Source organism: Nymphaea colorata, chromosome 5 (assembly GCF_008831285.2).
Source record: "Nymphaea colorata isolate Beijing-Zhang1983 chromosome 5, ASM883128v2, whole genome shotgun sequence".
Lineage (NCBI taxonomy): Eukaryota > Viridiplantae > Streptophyta > Magnoliopsida > Nymphaeales > Nymphaeaceae > Nymphaea > Nymphaea colorata.
The window spans coordinates 25,145,992-25,166,381 of NC_045142.1; the positions used below are offsets into that span (position 1 = coordinate 25,145,992).

General features: G+C 39.0%; 1 protein-coding gene and 1 non-coding gene across 5 annotated transcripts in view; one reads left to right on the forward strand and one right to left on the reverse strand.

Annotated features, from left to right (window-relative positions):
* Positions 1 to 18,568, reverse strand: part of LOC116254303 (ATP-dependent DNA helicase Q-like SIM) — a 30,632-nt gene extending 12,064 nt beyond the window's left edge. For 3 of the 4 annotated variants that reach the window (XM_031629613.2, XM_031629612.2, XM_031629611.2), the window contains exons 1-7: positions 18,043 to 18,568; positions 16,651 to 16,870; positions 16,457 to 16,567; positions 16,172 to 16,361; positions 13,788 to 14,166; positions 13,465 to 13,658; positions 12,212 to 12,268 (exon numbers count right to left, since the gene is read on the reverse strand). In XM_031629613.2, coding sequence (XP_031485473.1) covers positions 12,212 to 12,268; positions 13,465 to 13,658; positions 13,788 to 14,166; positions 16,172 to 16,361; positions 16,457 to 16,567; positions 16,651 to 16,870; positions 18,043 to 18,520 — 1,629 coding nt within the window. In that variant the 5' untranslated portion in view covers positions 18,521 to 18,568. Of the gene's footprint in view, positions 1 to 12,211; positions 12,269 to 13,464; positions 13,659 to 13,787; positions 14,167 to 16,171; positions 16,362 to 16,456; positions 16,568 to 16,650; positions 16,871 to 17,121; positions 17,214 to 18,042 lie in introns of all 4 variants that reach the window. The other variant, XM_031629616.2, reaches the window with a different exon arrangement.
* Positions 18,569 to 20,144: 1,576 nt separating this feature from the next.
* Positions 20,145 to 20,215, forward strand: TRNAG-CCC (transfer RNA glycine (anticodon CCC)). Its single transcript has one exon. It is a non-coding gene; the product is annotated as a tRNA-Gly (tRNA).
* Positions 20,216 to 20,390: the final 175 nt, after the last annotated feature.

Below are 20,390 nucleotides of genomic sequence, written 5' to 3' on the forward strand. Positions count from 1 at the left end.
TATCAGAGCCAGGTTGAGCATCGTCCTCTGGTAAGTGGATTCAGTCCTGGCGTGATTTGCCCTAATTCCAGTACTTGCCCTAAATTCTACCTCTGTGTTATCTACCCTAATTTTGTTCCATTTAATTTCTACATCCCATAATCCTAATCTCCTTTGTCCTAATTTTGTCCAAACTCCAAACCAAACCATTACACAAAATACCTAACCCGTTCCATTATTCCTCTTCGATTTCTGCTCTCATTATTCAGCCATGGACCAGCGAAACTCCTCTCTCTTATCCTACAGTTTTCTCTCCCAACTTATCTCCCAAAAATTGAATCACAACAACTATTTGACTTGAAAACATCAAATAGTCCCGTTTATTAAGAGCCATTGACTCTATGGACATATCGATGGCACCACCCCAGCGCCTCCAAAGTGCATCAACCGTGAAGTGAAGAGGACTGTAGTGGCAGATCAAGCTGCGGGGACTGAGATCAGATTTGAGTATGAAACTCTTACTGGAAACAACCCTGAGTATGAAGTTTGGCTGGCTCACGACCAGTCTCTTGTTGCCTACATTACTTCTACTCTGTCAGAGGAAGTATTGGGAGGCATTGATGATGATTTAACAGCCCTAGAGTTGTGGTCTATGCTTGCCACGACGTACTCTCAAGTATCGGAAGCACGATTTCTACAATTAAAAAGGCAGTTTCAGGACATCAAGCGTGGGACGCGTACAATTTTGAAATATTTGAATGAAATAAAAAATGTAAGCGACCAGCTTGCTGTCATTGGACATCCGGTCAGCGACAATGACAAGGTGCAGCAAGCTTTAAGTGGACTGGGAACAGATTTTGACATATTTTGCACAGCTTTGGAAGTTCTACCTGTCCTCCCATCCTTTGAAGATCTGAAGGCCAAGTTATTTCAGCACGAAGCTAGTCGTGTACAGCGACAAAACTTGATTCCTTCCAGCAGCCACAATGTACTGATTACAAGGACACACGCACTGCATGGGAATCGCACCCGTCCTTGGACTCCTCAGGTAGGAATGGGAAGAGGTATTCTCCCAATACCACCAGGCATGAATACTACATCTACCACGCCTAGAAGGGTTCCTACTTGCTTGTATTGCAACAAAAGGGGGCATGTAAAATCAGAATGTTAGCACAATCTTAAAATCAGAATGTTAGCACAATCTTCAGAACAAAAATAACCAGATCAGGCGCGAGAACAAGGCAGCAGTAGGGTCAGCTTCATCATCATCCGGCTCAAATGCGACATCAAATATTTCAACAAACGTGCAACAGCTTTTAATGACAGCCCTATCTAGACTCCACTTGAAACAAAATGAGCAAGGAGAATGGTATGTGGACTCTGGAGCAGCAGCCCATTTTACTGGTGACACAGGTAATCTCTCTAGTGTTTTCCCTTATTTAGATCAAGGCTCAGTTGTCACGGGAGATGGTTCCCATTGCACAATATCGCACATTGGAAATGCACAAATATCTATGGGTCGTTCTTCCATACCATTAAAGAATGTCCTTGTTGTTCCAAATGTCAAGAAAAATATTATCTCAGTGTCCAAACTTATTGATGATACTCATTCCTTTATTAAACTCACACCATCTTCTGTTTATGTCAATGATGCTCGAACCAAGAAGACATTCGCTGAGGACACTCGCAAAGGAGATATGTATGTCCTTGAAGAAGCTCCAAAGATGTCAAAACCTTATCTTTCAGATTCATCTTTTCCAAGTCATAGTGAAGTTAATGTCGCAGAGTATAATAAGCCGTCCATTTGGCACGGTCGGTTAGCTCACTATAGTCAGTCTTTTGTTCGAAGTCTTGTTGCAGACGCGCTTTTAGATAAGTCCAGTCTGAATTCAGTTAGTGAGTCCAGCATGTGCTCGAGTTGTCACATCTGTAAGAGTCATGTCCTTCCCTTTCAATTAATCAATAAAAGAGCTTCAAAGCTTTTTGACACTATATATTCCGATGTTTGGGGGCCCGCTCTAATTCCTTCTTCTTCCGGGAGTCGATACTATGTCATTTTTATTGATTCATATTCCCGATATACTTGAATCCATTTCATGAAACACAAATCAGAAGTTTTTCGCTTGTTCACTCAATTTCATGCCTTGGTTCGAAATAAATACTCCAGTGATATTGTGCATTTTCAATGTGATGGTGGTGGTGAATTTATTTCAAACGAATTTACTGAGTACTTACTAAATCATGGGATCACTAGACAAATCTCATGCCCGCATACACCTCAACAAAATGAAATTGCTGAAGGAAAACATAGGCATATCGTTGAAAGTGTGCTCAGCATGATGCATGACACAGATTTACCTATGACATTGTGGACCGAGGCTTTTCATACGGCTGTCCATGTTATAAACCAACTGTCATTGGCTTTGCTTGATGGCAAATCACCATTCTTTCTATTACATCAGGACCAGCCACATTATGAGGAATTGCGTGTTTTTGGTCATTGGATGTGTGTGCTACGAGCATATTGATGTTTCCTTAAGAAACAAATTTCAAGATCGTGCTGTTTTGTGCAGATTTATGGGGTATGCAGAAAATTACAAGGGCCATAGATGTTACAATCCTAAAACTGCGCGTGTGCATATTTCACATCATGTTGTTTTTTATGAAAACAGGTTACATGATCCAAAGGCGCCTTCTGTGACACTCAATGATAAAAATGAGGTATATAATACTTGGTTACATGCTGAAATTTTAAGACAAGGGGTGGCAATGTTGCCTGAACAGAGAGAGCAAGCTGTTGATGAGCCCTGTTAGAATACAGTGTTATAGGGAACCGGGTCCGGATATGGACCCGGTACCCACTGGCACGGGAACCGAGGATGGGCTCGGTTCCCTAGGCGGTCCTCTCTTCCTCCCTCTTTTAATTCTAATCACTTATTGTAATTGTTGATTAAGTGAATGAAGTTTTCTCTCTCCTAGGGTTGCGGTTTTGCCCATAGGTTAGAGCTTCCTCGTGGTTTTTCACCTCTTTCCCCATCTCTCTTCCTCCCTCTTTTAATTCTAATCACTTATTGTAATTGTTGATTAAGTGAATGAAGTTTTCTCTCTCCAAGGGTTGCGGTTTTGCCCTTAGGTTAGAGCTTCCCCGTGGTTTTTCACCTCTTTCTGAGGTTTTCCACGTAAATCCTGTGTGGCTTTTCTTTCTCTTCTTTCGTTGCGTGTTTCTACAAGCCCGAAAAATTTGTCAATAGTTCCTTGGACAGCACCACTTTCTTGGATAGCCTGCCTTCATCCTCTCAGCCCAATGATCCACCTATAGATAACCGCTTCTCAGGCTTGGTGTATTCTCGGCGGTCAGTCCCTACCGCAGCTCTACGCAAATCACAACGCGTACGGCATCCTATTGATAGATGGGTGAGCTATAACAATTTTTCCTTAGATTTTCAGCTTTTTATGACAGAAGTCAGCAAAAAGGTGGAACCAAAATGTTATCAACATGCGAGTAAGGAAAAATGTTGGGTTGAAGCTATGAATGAGGAAATGGCAGCCTTGAATGAGTCTCAGACTTGGCAGATTGTTCCTCGTCCAGTTGGTAAGAATGTTGTGGGCTCCAAAATGGGTTTACAAACTGAAATATAAGCCTGATGGTAGCATTGATCGATATAAAGCTCGCCTTGTGGCGCGAGGCTTCACTCAACAATACGGGAAAGATTGTAATGAAACATTCAATCCGGTCATCAAGATGGGAACAATCCGCGTAATTATTTCTCTTGCAGTCTCATATGCATGGACTCTCTATCAGTTGGATGTCAAAAATGCCTTCCTTCATGGGATTCTAAAGGAAGAAGTATACATGAAGCAACCTCCCGGCTACGCTACACATGATCCTCAAAAATGAGTATGTAAGTTACACAAGTCTCTATATGGGTTGAAGCAGGCTTCTAGGTCATGGTTCGATCGGTTTTCTCATCATATACAACAAGTTTGTTTTCTCCGAAGTTCTTTCGATCACTCTTTATTTATCTACCACTTGGTTACTTATCTATATTGATGATATTGTTATCACTAATAATTCTTCTTCACATATATCTTTATGTTAAAGATATGTTGAAGCAAGAATTCAAGATGAAGGATCTCGGCGAATTAGGATACTTCTTGGGTGTTGAACTTGACAGGACAGACGATAGATTGACTCTTACGCAGCATAAGTATACTCTTGATATTTTGGACAAGGCAGGCATGATTAATTGCAAACCCATAACTACTCCTAGTGTTCTCAACACTAAATTGACTGCCTCTGATGGAACTGCTGCATATCTCAATCCTACATTCTATCGCAGCATTGTTGGTATGTTACAATACCTCACTTTTACACACCCAGACATAGTATATGTTGTAAATCAAATCTCTCAATTTATGCATGCACCCACGGAAGGACATATGGATGCCACTAAGCGAATCTTACGGTATCTCAAAGCTACTCTTGGAGATGGACTAGTCTACACAAGATGCCCCAATGTTACGCTTGGACATCGCATTTATACCTATACTGACGCAGACTGGGCAGGAGATCCCGATGATCGACGATCAGTTTCAGGTTTCTGTCTTTTTCTTGATTCTAATCTCATTTGTTGGAGCAGTAAGAAGCAGCGCGCGGTTGCTCGATCTAGCACTGAGGAAGAATATAGAGCGATGGCTGCTGGGACAGCTGAAGCGTCATGGTTACGCCATTTGCTTGGAGAACTCAGCCCTCCGTCATCGTTACTATGTGACAACCAAAGTGCGATAAAAATTGCCTTCAACCCCATTCTATATAATTGCACCAAACACATAGAGTTTTATCAACACTTCATCCGTCAGAAGGTTGAAGAAGTCGAGATCTTGCCTACTTATGTACCCACCAGTGAACAAGTAGCTGACCTCTTCACCAAAGGACTCACAGGACAACACTTTTGGGAATTGAAGAACAAGTTATGCATGATCAAATCTCATGCACAACTTGAGGGGGGCTATTAAGTTTGTGCGCCCAGGATCGGGTCTGTCCAGACGACCTGATCTCATTCTTTTATATCCACACACCCAAATATACTAGGCGGTAGGGCTGGGCATCGGGCCGGTCGGCCTGGCCCGAAAAAAATGTCCAAATGCAGGCCTGCCCGGCCCGAAAAAAATGTCCAAATGCAAGCCCGTTAAAGTCATCAGACCAGCCCGAGACCCGGCCCGTTCTTTATCGGGCCGGGCCAGGCTTTTGTATTATCGGGCCTCGGGCTTTTGTGTATGCCCGAGGCCCGGCCCGGCCTGATTATTGCCAGGCCAGGTCGGGCTTTCTCGGGCCAGGCCTGGTTGTTGGGCTGGACTTTCTCTGAGAAGTCGCAGGGGAGCTAGCGAGAGAGAGGGAAGAAGAGGAAGGGAGGAAAATGAAGGGAGAAGAGGTATCGCAGCAGCAGAAGGGTGATGAACAGATCCAATGCCCAAGGGAAGGAGAGGCAAGGAAGGGTGTCGTGCCTCCCTCCTTCTTCCGTTGCTCTGCACCCTCCCTCTTTTCCTTTCCCCCTCCCTTTTAATTTCCCTCTTCCCACACTCCCTTTGTTCTCCATCAGTCTCACTCGTCAATCAGAGTGGGGAGGTAAGCTAAAGGATACAAGCCTCAAGCAGACGAAGGCGGCAACTTCTCAGGGACTAACAGAATAGAGGTTGTTCGAGGTGGCAGCAAGGCTTCCCCTTGAATCAATCCCTCTCCCTCTTTCACCTTCACACACAGAAGGGTGGTGGGGACGGTCAGAGGGCAGTGGATTGAGGATATTATGCAGAATCTTCCTAACCTTGATGGGCGACAGGGACTCAGAGAACCAAACGCAGAGGAGTTTCAAGCAGTTGCAGGGCTGAATGAACGATGGTCGATGGCTTGAAGTCTGGAAAGGGAGAGAAAGAATGCAAGTTGAAGAAACCCTAACATAATTTTTTTTTTAAATAAGTAACCGGGCTTTTCGGGCCCCCGACAACATATATTTTAAACCCGAGCCCGGCCCGTTAATTACCGGGCCGGGCTGGGCCCGATAAAAAAGGCCCGTTAAACCATTTTTCAAGGCCCGAACCCGGGCGCGAGTCGGGCCAGGTACCGGGTACCCGGCAGCGGCCCGGCCCGGTGCCCAGGCTTACTAGGCGGTGGCATACTTGTAATTTTTTACATATTTTTGTACAAACTGTTGTAATCTGATTAGGTTATCTTAATAACAGTGATTAAGGATTGCAGTGTGTTTTTTCACGCCAACTGCACCTTCTCTTCCATCGGCTTCTACCTTCTCTACTCAATCACTCTTGTTTCAGGCCGGAGAGACAGATTTCTGGAAAATCTTACAATTTGGTTGTTTTTTATGTAAAATGAAGAATGAAGATTTTCCTTCAAGCATGGATAGTGGCAGTCGATTAATAACATGAACAGCAGTATGGAAGACTTCAGTCCATAAAGTCATGGGTACATCAGTGTTATGCATCATACTGAGAGCACTTTCAACTATGTGCCTATGTTTTCTTTCAGCAATATCATTCTATTGTGGTGTGTGAAGACAGGAAATCTGTCTAGTGATCCCATGATTTAATAAGTACTTAGTAAATTCATTTGAAATGAACTCACCACCACCATCACATTGGAAATGCATGATATTACTAGAGTATTTGTTTTGGACCAAGGCGTGGAATTGGGTGAACAAGCGGAAAACTTCTGATTTGCTTTTCATGAAGTGGATCCAAGTGTAACGAGAATAAGAATCAATGAAAACAACATAATATTTACTCCCAGAAGAGGAAGAAATAGGAGCAGGCCCCCAAACATCAGAATAAATTGTGTCAATTAACTTTGAAGCTTGCTTATTTATTGATTGAAAAGGAAGAGCATGGCTCTTACAAATATGACAACTTGAGCACATGCTAGACTCACTGACAGGACATAGACTGGACTTTTGTAATAGTCCGTCTGCAACAAGGCTTTGAATGAAAGACCGACTACAATGTGCTAAACGACTGTGCCAAAGAGATGGCATATCATACTCTGTGATATTGACTTCACTATGACTGGAAAAGAATGAATCTGAAACACAAGACTTAGACACTTTTGGAGCTTCTTTAATAACGTACATGTCTCCTTTGCGAACACCCTCGGCGAATGTCTTCCTGGTTCGAACATCCTTAACATAAACAAAAGAATGAGTAAACTCAACAGATGAATGAGTATCATCAATAAGCTTTGACACAGAAATGATATTTTTCTTGACATTTGAAACAACAAGAACATTCTTTAAGGGTATTGAGGAATAAGCCATGGATAAATGTGCATTTCCAATATGTGATATTTTGTGATGGGAATCATCTCATGTGACGACTGAGCCTTTAGCTAAATAAAAGAGAGCACTAGAAAGCTTACCTGCGTCACCAGTTAAATGAGCTGCAGCACCAGAATCCACATACCATTGTCCTTCCTCATTTTGCTTGAGATTGACTTTAAACAATGCTGTCATTAGAATCTACTGCACATCAGGGGAAATGTTCGATGCCGCAATCGTGTTCGAAACAGATGACCCTGCTACCTTATTGTCACATCTGACCTGTTTTCCCTTGTTCTGTGGGTTATGCCAGCATTCTGACTTCACATGACCTCTCGTATTGCAATAAAAACAAGTAGGTATCCTTCGTGGTACATTTGTCTGTGCATTTGTGTTAGGTGTAGGAAGGATACCTCTCTCCATCCCTGCCTGTGAGTTCCAAACTCTTGGACGACTTCCTTGTAAAGCATGGATCCCAGTGACCAATACATTGTGACCGCCAGAATGAACAAATTCATGTCGCTGTACACGACTCGCTTCATGCTTAATCAATTTTGCTTTCAAGTCTTCAAAAGAAGGAAGAACAGGCAATACTTCTAAAACAATGCAGAAAACATCAAATTCTGGCCCCAATCCACTCAAGGCTTGTTGTACCTTGTCCCTGTCACTGACTAGATGCCCTATGATGGCAAGCTGATCGCTGACATTTTTTATCTCATGCAATGTTATAAAAGGCGTAGCGTATCATGTATCGGTCGGGCCGACCTATACACTATATCGTGACGTATCGTAAACGTAGCGTAGCGTATCGTAAAATTAATTTTTTTATTTTCAAAAATATTTAAAAATAAAAAAATAGAGAAAAATTATTAAAAATTTGAAAAAATGAACAAAAAATCAGAAATCAAGAAAAAATGTATTCAAATATAAAAAAGATCATCATACATAAGGAACATTCATGTATATCAAGTATCAACAACACATTCAAAAATAAGAAATTAGATATCAAAATAACATAATAAGCATTCATCACAATTTTAAACTTGAAAATTTTATAAAATCTTAAGACTAAGAGTCTTAAGACTTGGAGTTTTAGGACTTAGATTACATCACAATTTTATAAGTTCAAAACATATAGCTATCATCTTTCATGATTTAACGATAATATCTCCCAAATCGATGAATCCTTGGTTATTCTTGATAAAAATGTGCAAAATCTCTCCCTCCTACGTCTCTTGAAGTCTTTAAATACAAGAAGAGAGAGAGGGAGGAGTGTTTAAACTTTAAAAAATAAAAAATTTTGTGTTTTAACCCGTATCGTACGATACGGGGGTGTATCGCCCGTATCGTGCGATACGCGTATGATACGCACGCGTATTGCATATTGAATACGTATCGTATAGGTTTCTTTGACCTATACGATACGCGTCCGTATTGTACGATACGGATAACATTGATCTCATGTATATATTCCAAGACTGAACGTGCATCTCGCTTGATATCCTGAAAATTGTTTCTTGAGTTGCAGAAATCTCGCTTCTGATACTTGAGAATATGTGGTAACAAGTACATTCCACAACTCAAGTGCTGAAAGATCATCATCAACACCCGCCAAAACTTCCTCTGATAGTGTGGAGGTGATATAAGCAACGAAAGATTCATCATGAGCCATCCACATCTCATATTTAGGATGATTTCTGCAATGGTCTCTTGAACTTGCCCTGCAGCATTCTTCACCTCTCGCATAATCCATTCAGGTGGCGCAGGTGTGGTGCCATTGAGATGTCCATAGAGACTGTGACTCTTGATGAACGAGACCATTTGACGTTTCCATCTCAAATAATTGGTATGATTTAGCTTTTGTGAGATGAGTTGGGAGAGGAAATTGGAAGACAAGATGCTGGAATTGCGGTGGGGATCCATAAATGCAATAATCAGAAAATAGGGGAAAAACAGAAATTTTGATATTAGGGTTAGGTGGCTGACGGTAAGGCATATTAGGACAAATTAGGGCAGACAGTAGGATTAGGGCAGATGGTAGGGTTAGGGCAGACGGTAGGATTAGGGCAAATTAGGGTAGACGATAGGATTAAGGAAGATTAGGGCAGAAAATTTAGGGATTAGGATTAGGATTAGGGCAGAAATTTGGGGATTAGGGCAGAAAATAGAGATTTGAGGATTAGGGCAGAAAAGAAACAAAGTTAAGGGCAGAAATTAGAGATTCTTACCGAACATTCTCAGTGGCAAAACCTGGCTCTGATACCATGTAAGATTTTGATATCTAATACCAAACCTCTGAATGAACTTAGATGCAAGAGGAGGAAGAGAGAAGTGGGCTGCACGTCCAAGCAAGAAAGAGATGAAAGAGAGCAGCAACAAATGACGTCTGCCTCTTATTATAATTATATACTAATCACGACTTAGGGTACATCATAAAATACACAAAATAACAATAAGATTTACAAGTATGTCACCACTCATGATGTGTTGGGCATGTGGATCAAATGGGTCGGGTTTAGGTGACATGATCCATATGTACAAACTTAACAAGTACCATACCTCTAGAAGTAAATGTGCACTAAAAGGAAAACAGTATAAGAACTGCATTATACAAATAATGTGTTGATAAGGTGCGGCACTCAAAATGAAGAATCTGTGTGACTTAGCCCTAAAGTAGGAACTCAAGAAAAAAGGAGGAGGATAATTTTTACCAAGTGAAAAATATTTAGCATATTGAAAGGTTTAAGGTCAACACAGAATGCAAAATTTTCTGAAAATGGATAAACAAACAAGCAACCAAAAACCAGAAATTTACCAAGATGGAAAGGAAAGAGATACTGCTACTGCATATAACCATTGTACATGAGCAGTAATTCAGTAAACAAAAACACTTGAGAATCATCACTAACACATCTACTAGCAAACATGAACAAAGGTGCAGTTTTAGTCAAGACTACTTCAAGTGCTTAGCTCAAGCGAAGGATACCATAACCAATGTTATAAGAAGCGTATGCTTCACACTAAAAATACACGACTCAAAGCGTTTTTTACAAAAAATGCCTTGAGGCAAGGCAGTGAGGCGCACGCATCCCTGAAGCATGCACCTCATTTGGTAGAGGCGTGCACCTCCATCTGTGGCACGTTCCATGCTTGAGGCGTATGCCTCAAGGACAAATTCGGTTTCTTAGTTTCTTTAATTAAAAAAGTTTAAAATTAAATAAAAATGGTCAAGGGTTTCACACGTAGCCCTAATTTAACCAGTTTTGTATCCTTAAATCCCCTATTATCAATCCCAAATCACCTGTGAAATTGCTAGAGGGTGGAGGCTTGGAGCTGCAGCTCATGGAGCCATCGCCATTCACCAACGTCAAAAATCCATTGCACATATAAGTCTGTAAGTCTCTCTATGGCTGATATGTTCCTCTTTGACTCTCTTTCTCTCCATGGCTGATATGTTCCTCCTAACATAGGTGGCCACCTTTCTCTCTGTCTCAATCTCTCTGTCCATGTCTGGCGCTGGCCATGGCCACCATCTCGCTCTCTCCTCTCATGATTGGCAGCCCTCTTGAAGCTATTTTCTTCGCTCTCTGGCCATGACTTGCCGCCCTCTTGAACCTATTTTCTTCACGCATTGCACTCATAGTCATGTCCTTGCATTCATAATATAATATTACGGTGTTCATCTTTGTTTTATATTATCATCATTTGGAGTTGGACGTGTTCTCCATGGATGGTGGTCCTCATCCCAATGTTGCCAAGTGTTGCAAGTGGTGTTGAGCACCAAAAGACTGCAGCACTATTACAATTTACAAGTGGTGAAGGGCGTCTTTTGTCAACTGCGGCAGTGGACTTTGAACCTCCATTGTTTTAGCTGGGCTGGGTGGTCAGATCCATTGCTATCTTATCCTAAATCAGATTTGTTGTGCTTTTCTTAGGTGCATAGGTTGATCGTTTTGGTGAGTCAGTGACCATCCAAATTTCTGTCTTAAAGATAAAGATTAAAATATAGAACTGAAAGTAGGCAATCTACCCACCGTTGCCATCATGTTGAGTATTCTTACAGGTGCATATTCGTTTTGACTTTGCATGAGTTGCTTACTATTGACCCATTTATAAAATTAATCCACACTTTTAGAAAACGTCTTTCCTTTTGACAAGTTATAAATGAATTTTAAGAAGCATGTCTACTGATAAAAACAGTTAAGAATTACTTTTTATTATTATTATATAGGTACTATTTTTTATTACCCTATGTCTAGAGAATTATATTGAACACATAATGGTGACTTGAAAAGGTAATTAACTACAATGCTCACTAAAAGCATCATTAAATTACTAAACATGAGCAAGACAACAAGCCATGCACCCAAGAATCTCCCTTTTATCTTTAGATTTATGCTTCATTTGAGACCGAAGTTGTTTGGATTTGTTATTCATACACATTTTTTTATTCTCTCTCTATGACATTTAACTTAGGACAGGTCGTGCTATGTGCCAATTATGCAAGCACTCTTTGTACTATGTATGTTATGACATTGTACTTATCAGGATTTACAAATTATTGTGGTTTGCATATGTTGTGCATTGTTCTTTATTGATTTGCTTAGTATAGTAGTCATTTTTTTCAGTTTTGTTGTTATTTCTATAAATATTATATAATTCACAAATTTGTCTGTGAAGCTTACGCTTCAATTAACACATCGCCTCGCTTTATCGCCTTTTACAACATTGACCATAACATATCAATGAATGGATCAATTCACTAGTTAACTTGTCTATATGTTTTAGGACATTTCATTTATTTTACATATTCAGATTGGAAGAAGAACAGTAAGTAGAACATAAATGAAAAAAAAATTACCAATTTGGAATTACCAAAGCCATCCGTGACCTTTTTCAAGATGTTCTCTTACCTTCAAATTGCCTTGATGGAATCCTTCATGGACATTTCTCAGATGCTTCTTTGGCAACTGCACAAATGCATGTATTACTTGATGCAATCAATTCACTAATTCAAACAACGTGCATCCAAAGAAGTTGGAATAAATCTTATACAAGAATGAAACATAAAATTATCATGTAAAACAAGCACAGTCATGTCCATATCTCTAGCCTTTTAAGGTCAAATGTGTCTATGGAACTTTAATTCATACCATGTCCAACGCTGAGAACTATGTCAATGTCCAAGACACATAGTTTGCTTCAATTCTAAGCAAACAACAAAAGCAAAGAAGAGAACAAAAGACAATGAGGTTTTCCACTAGTAGGACTATGCAAATTATTTAATGGCTATTATATAAAGACATTTACAAGCCAAAGTGGCACGACCAAAAAAACACAGGAGAAAGGTGACAAACATTATGCAAATATGTCATGCTTGTCATTACCCATTTCTTAGTTTCATAATCTGCTCTTCAAATTATCATTTTCTAAATATTAGTTTGCACTATGACACCTTGAAAACAACAACGTGTTTATAAATTATTTCTTTTCTTTTACTTAATGCCATAGTCAAATGGTTGGTCACAAATTTTTGTATATACAAAGTACGGCATGCTTGCTTGAATCATTTTTCATATTTCCTAAGCTTAACAACTGAAATTAATTTATGAATCTTGTGGGCCCCTGCTTATTCACTTTAGATGGGACGTCTAAATCATTCATATTTTCCTATATATACTTGCCACTAGTCAAGCACTTTCTCTCAAAAGTTTATAGCCCCCAAAATACCAATATATTCAAGCATGTTAAGAATTATCTCTTTAACAGGAAACTTTAGTTCCAAAATTTTACTTCCTCCCATTTTTCACTTAAACAGGAAACTAGGTTTCAATTGAGAGGAAAAGCTTTCAAAAGAGAAAGAGTTCTTGCTTCATATAGGCCATCTGGTAGCTTAAAGCCTTAAACATTGATAAGCTTCAGTAATCCTGTTGACACCTCACTGCAGGCTAGCCTGTTAGAAAATGATGCTACAAATAAGAGAGTTTCTTACAACAAAATAAATTGCAGAGTAATATCTTAGCCTTATGTCACTCATCAAAACATGCTAAAATAGAATTGGAGGGACAATACCTAACAGTATTACCTATTAGTAAATTAAAAAAATTAAATTCTTTCGACTCATTGCTTACACAAACCCTATAAACTTCCGGATGATATCATGTACCTTAGCATGATATGCAGCAGCCTTTACACCAGAATGAGAAAGATAGGCAGCAAGTTTTATAGTCTCTTTTCTGGTAGGCACATATATGATAGTCGGACCTTTGTCTAACTCTATAGGATCATGAACCTCAGACTCTTCATGAAGCCTAGATGTTTCTGACCCAGCAGTTGAATGAGCTCCAAATTCACCACAAACTGAAATGCACAAAATAAGGTCCAAAGTTCAAACTCAGTGTCTTCCTTATCTCACTAAATCGGCTTATGTGATCAAAAGGTTTAGCAACTAAAGCATTTCAAGCTGGAAGATGATAGAAAAATCAATACCGTCCATGCAATTGACGCGATTATGTATGTCTAGATCATCTTCTAGGTATTCAACTGACATCTGTTCTTCCCTTGAATCATCAAGAGAAGCATCGTTAGATGAACTAACTTCATGCTCAGATCCATCAGGTTCAGCATCACTGTAGCTATAAGTCAAAGATCTTTCACCATCATCATCATTGTCACCATCATTGGCATCATCTGATCTGTTCGAATTCTCGATGGGGTTCTCAGACAAATTCCTAATTTTCTGAAGGTTAACAATGCAGGATTCTTTCTTTCCTGGATTTCTACCTGTTCTTTGAGAAGAATAATTACCAATCAAGTCATGGAAATCCTTCTCATAAGATGATAAATTGGATGTTCTACTATGACGAACCTGTTCAAGTTAGAAAAAATTCATGCATTAACCATGATGAAACAGGTCAGCACATGAATACAGCAGAGCAACCATGTACACAGCGATTTAGCATCATGGTATTGAACACAAAAAAAGTTTTTAATTGAAAAATATAAAGTTCTAATTAGAATATTCACAGGACATAAGAGATTAAGCTTTATAGCCGAAAAAAGACCTACTGTTATGTAATAGCTAGCCATGAATTATGCAAGTAATCAGTAATAATCAGCCGGATCATAATTCATAAGAACCATTTTTTTACATTTTTTAGCAAGCCAGGAGTATCATGCCTTTGTATGACTCTGCCACCATGCATGTGCACATTCACACTTGCATATGTGCCTATGCATATGTGCATGTTTTGATGCTTGCATGCTGCATAGTAACCAAGTGCCACTATTGACAAGCTAACTCTTGATGGATGACATTATGCTTGACACACTGTTATAGCATTCACTACTGGATGATGACTGTCTCCATGAAGGTTACTCTTGCTGCTTCCTTGCAAAGTCTTGCTCCAAACTATGTTTTCACACTTGAAAGCACGTCACTAAGAATCCTTCCCGAATCCCCATGCTATCTGGACACCCCTAGAGGCACATTTGTCGTAGCCATGTCCATCCTTGACACTTCATGACATGGCTCCAACATGACTAATTATAGACTTTAAAGCTTTCAACACTACTGAGCATGCTACAGACTTCAAAAATGTGGAGGCGACTGATCTTTTATCAACTACCTTCTGTTTTTCTAACGATTGACTATTTGACTCTGTGGAGCATGATGATGACCTTTAGAACCAAATAGCTTTTGAGGTTTTTCTGACGACTGCAATCTTTTGATCTAGAAAGTGTTCAATTTGACAGCCAGGTGTCTGTCATTTTGGGAAAAAATGACCGTCTGTATTCTTCCATATTTTCCTCCCATAAACATGATTACACTTATTTTCTGTGATGGAAGAAAGGGTATTACTGTCATTGGCTGAATTTAAATTTTAACCTGACAAATAATGGAACTGATAGAAATTTGAACCTATTGACAGTTGTCAAACAAAGGGTAGACTGTATCAGGAAATTTGCGGACTGGTATTCATTTTTTAGTTAGAATAAGAAGTTAACTTGTAAAAAGGAATCTTTTACTTTCTTTTAATTTAGGACTAATTGACCACACAGTTTAAAGTTTTAGCCTAGTTTTCTCCTTGTTTACTCGCCTGTTCTCTCCCTCTCGCCTTCGCATATAAGTTTGTGATTACTCAACCTGCTTCTTGAGAATAGGATTTTTTTCTTTTTGCTCTTTCATCTTTCCCCTCACTCTCCTTCTAATACCTTTATTCTATTTTCAGGAACCAAAATAAGTGGTTATTTTTCTAAATTTCATATGCACACACATGGCACACGAGACAAGCACACTTCAAAATGATCGCAACTTAATTAAAGCACACAGACATGATCAATGTTGATTATTATGAAGTATGAACCATGCTTTAGTTTGGAAAAAATTCACAAAAACATAATTCCTGATGAGCAAGTTTTGGTGTGAGATACAATGTTGATTCTTTGTATTGCTCAAGAAACACAAATCATGAAAATTGCCAATTTAACATACTTTCTATCTTAAATCAATTATAACATCATGTCTACAAGATTACGTTAAGCAAAAAAGCAATCTGACTTGGATACACCTATTTTATACATGCACTTGATTTACAGTTCAACATGTCTGACACTTCAGACCAACGATGGATACTTTATCAGTGTCTAGGTAATAAAACCTATATGAGGTTCAGTTTATGCCTGATTTAGTGGTCAAAACATTCAGTAACCAGGCATATAATACCCAAACAGGCGCAACACTTTTATTTGATGAAGACATCTTGCTGCTGTAGAACCATATAAATTATGTATTAGGAAAGAATCAAAGAAGAAGTCCTGACACCTTTCTGATAAGGACTGAAGCAATGGAAATGCGAAGCAAAACAACTTACTGAAAAACGAAGATTTGGCCGAAAGAATGAGGTAAGCACAACCCTTGTTTCCAGGGACATGCATAAGGAATTTATGATGTCTTTGCGGACGTTAATTGTAGCAGTAGCAGTCAACGCCATCAGTGGAATATCGTACTTAAGAGAAGACAAGCAATGTGATCTAAAATTATCTCTCAGAGCACTTAATCGCCTGAACATCACAACAATTCATGCAGAGTGAAAGTTCAATTGAAGTAAATGCACCATGAAAGAAGGATTAAAGAAGAAAACGATTATCTGTGAAACCTGTAATCGGGTCTGAAATCGTGACCCCACTTGGAGACACAGTGAACCTCATCAACAGCAAAAAGAGCTATACCACGTCTTTCTGCTAGCCTGCGTAGTGGCTCAATCAGCCTGTAAAATAGGATCATTAATGAATTATAACCTCCCTCAATAATAGTGAAACTATATAAAAGATAAATTAGACAAATCTTAACCTTAATACTGTCTCAGGGCAAATATAGATAATGGAATACATGCCATTCAGGGCCTTTCGCTCCACACTAGTGTCAGTCTGGCCTGATCCTAGAAAACAAGCCGAAATTCCATGCCTAGAAAGCTTTAAGCATTGATCATGCATCAAACTGATCAAGGGCGAGATAACTACAACAACTTTACTGGTCAGTAAAGCAGGAAGCTGGAAGCAAAGAGATTTTCCTGCATATATGACCACTTCGTTAGAACAACTGAATTACCCCTGAAACTAATAGCAAGAAAAACCGAGACATATTAATAGCTGTTATTTTCACCATTGACAACATAGAAAATTTTAATAGTGGTGTTGAGAATGGATGCGCCAGTCACTTAAGAGAGAAAATAAGAGTTTAGAGAATCACAGTTTTTAAATAATATATACATGAACTATGAGATAAACAATTCCATGTATCATATAGCAATGAAAAGCTAACCAGAGATAAACAATTCCATGCATCATGTAGCAATGAGCTATCCAACAGTCCCCATTAATTTGCAAGGTTGCACATGGTTACCCGTTCCAGTCCTGTTGCATTCAACGTGACAATTTCAAAAAGTGAAGAAACTATCGAGCTAGTCAGGCCCCGATGCCTTCAAAAATAGCATGCTTTGGACAACACTAAATGGAAAACAAGACTGCTACAACAAAATTACATTGGAAACGAAAAATGCAAGCCCACGCCATGGGCTTATTAGAATTGCATCTTCAAATTTCTTTTCACACAGGCCAGTCGAGCTTCTGGATTTCAAAAATCGTCACCAGAAGGTCGATGTTTCTAAAGCAGCTGTAGATGCTAATAAAACACCGGTATAAACCTATTAACAACTTACAAATTCGAGCCATCGAGCCATCAACCATTCACCTGGTTGCAAAAAGCAAAAAAATAAGCCAGATGACCCATCATCGAGCTGAAATAGACGATCAAAGACAACCAAATTCAACATGAAACGACAATAGCACAGCCATTAGCAGGTGCCAAGCTGAAGCACAAGCACCAACCCGAGAACAATGACAAGCTGTCGATAACTCAAGGACCGGTTACAGAAACCGCATATTGAAAGGCAGACTAGGACATATAGAAATTAGAACAGGCAACCAATCTAATCAGAAGCTGAATTGGGTAATGCCAAGGAACAGAACACAATAACGCACTAGAGTCTAAGAATTAGAAAAAGGAGAGAAGGAAAATGAGGAATTCTAAGGGCAGCGATGCCATGATATGCAAATCTCACGCATTGCAATTTTATATCAAACAGAACACCAACAATCGAAATGCAAACAGGAAATATATGGCGAAATAATGGACAAAAAACTCAATAATAACGATAATGAGGAAAACTGAGGTCCAACATACCCGATCCAGTAGCCGCAAGAACAAGGCAATCTCGATTGTCCACCCATGCCTGTAATGCCTGCTTCTGGAACCCCTTGAGGGCCGGTATCCCAAAATGCCTGCGCAGAATAACGTTCGCCCTCGCTTCCCAATTTGACTCAAGAGCCTCGCATTCTTCTGAACATCGAGGCGAGGAAGACGACGGTGGTGGCAGTTTCGCCTCCGGCGATGGTCTCTCGGTGGTGGGGCCGTGCAAACGCGAAACGGAGTCCTTCTCTTGATGGATGTCATCATGAATTACAGGAATCGACGGATAAGGATCGATATTGTTGGCGATCGGAATAGATGATGGAGAGGCCATTAGAATGCGGTCCAAGGCATCATCGAGACGAGGACCCACAGCTTCAATGGCGTCGATGGCGGACTGTAGATCGAACCCCATCTCCACCAGCTGAGCAAGAACATGATCAGCCGATTCATCCTCGCTCCTATCCCCCATTCTCCCTCTCTTCCTCCCCCTCTCAACTCGAATTTGAGAGGTTCGCCAGTTTCCCTCCCAATATACCCGCCAAGAGTCGCCCCTTATAGGCCCAGGAAGGGATTAACAATCAATTTTTTTATTGATTAATTAAAAATAAAAATAAAAAATAAAAAGTTTGTTTGTTTGCAACGAAATTAAAAATAAAAAAAGGAAAAAAAATAAAATTTTAATTCAATAAATTAGAAAATAAACGAAACTTTACTTCTTATCTTTCTCAATTTTTTAAACATTTTAAATGTTAAGAGTATTATTATAAAAATATTATAAATTATATGTTTTCTTTTTTTTTAATCCAAATGAATTTTATAATCAACTCTTTTCTTTTCATTTCTTTTTTTTTTCCTTTTTTTTCTTTTTTTCTTCTTCACTCTTCATTTCCTTTCCTTTTTCATCCCTGTCCTTCTCTTTTCCTCCAACCCAACCAAAAAAAAAAATGTTATCCGACAAAGAAAGTGTTAACCTGAAACATACCCGCAATGAGACGTGGCCTAATATCTTTCAAAGTCCAACATTTTACATCTAATAACGGAACGGGTCTTCAGTTTCTACATTCAGTGCCCGATGTGGCGATTTGCTCTTTAAAACATGAACGCATTTTCTAAAAAAGCTATATATAATGACCAACGTTCGCTTTGATCACAGCCGGTGGACGTTACCAATGACGATGTACATTTTTTAATCGCTGAACTTTATGTCCGACGAATTGCATTAAAAATCTAAAGTATAACAAATACCTCAGGTTCTTCGAGTTCATCTTAAAAAGCTAAGTTGTATGGGTATGGGTAAGGTTTGGTACAGACAAGGTATGATGATACGAGTATAGGTAAAGTATGGATACGGTAATCTTAAAAAGTTACATGCATCAATAATAGGAGTAAGACGACATCATATATATGTATATATATATATATATACACACACAATATTACAAAAATATAATTGAATGCAGCATTTAAATAAACAAGTAATATAAATAAGAATATTATATTTTAATGAACAATAACTATAAAAAACATAATGAAAACAAAGTTGAAAATAAATAAATCAAATAAACTTAAGTGTATCCAAGTACCCATTTTTGGTACATGTACAAGGAGGTGTGAAGTCCTTATATGTGGCTTAAGTCAATAGCAAACTTGAATTCATTGATGCCTCGTTTTTTCACCTCTTTCTTCTCTCTGGTTTTAATAAAGTTTTTAAACGAACTTGTCCACAATATATTCTATAAACATAATGCTTTGTTTCAACAATTATTGTATGATTACGTACGGAGTTTAATACTTTCATAGAAAAGTAATAGTCATAGCCGTGTTGTATTTCCTGAAACAATAACATGGTATCGTTTAATTTTAAACCATATGTTATCCGAATAAGTATTCCAATAATAGAGTGCTTAAAAATTTGAACCCATGAAGTCAGATCGTTATGAGCTGTTCAAAAATCAAAATCCAATTGTAGTCGGCAATTGGATACAGGTCTCTGTATCAAATCCAACTAAATAAATGGCTTGTAATACGATCTGCAGGAAGATGCAAATTATATGATACATATTTAACGAAAAGGTACGCAGTTACATCGACTAGCGCATCTGGTGTAGTGGTATCATAGTACCCTCCCACGGTACTGACCGGGGTTCGATTCCCCGGATGCGCATCTTCCTTTTTCTTACGATCTTTAAAGACACTTGACCCGAACCGAGCCTCATTCGAGGCAATTAGTTGTATGCGCTTCTTCTTTGTCATACAGATTGATAATTAGACGTTGGAGAGCAATTTTTAGCTCCAAATTTTACGTGAAGTTCAGACGTTTTTGTGGCCCTTAAATACGT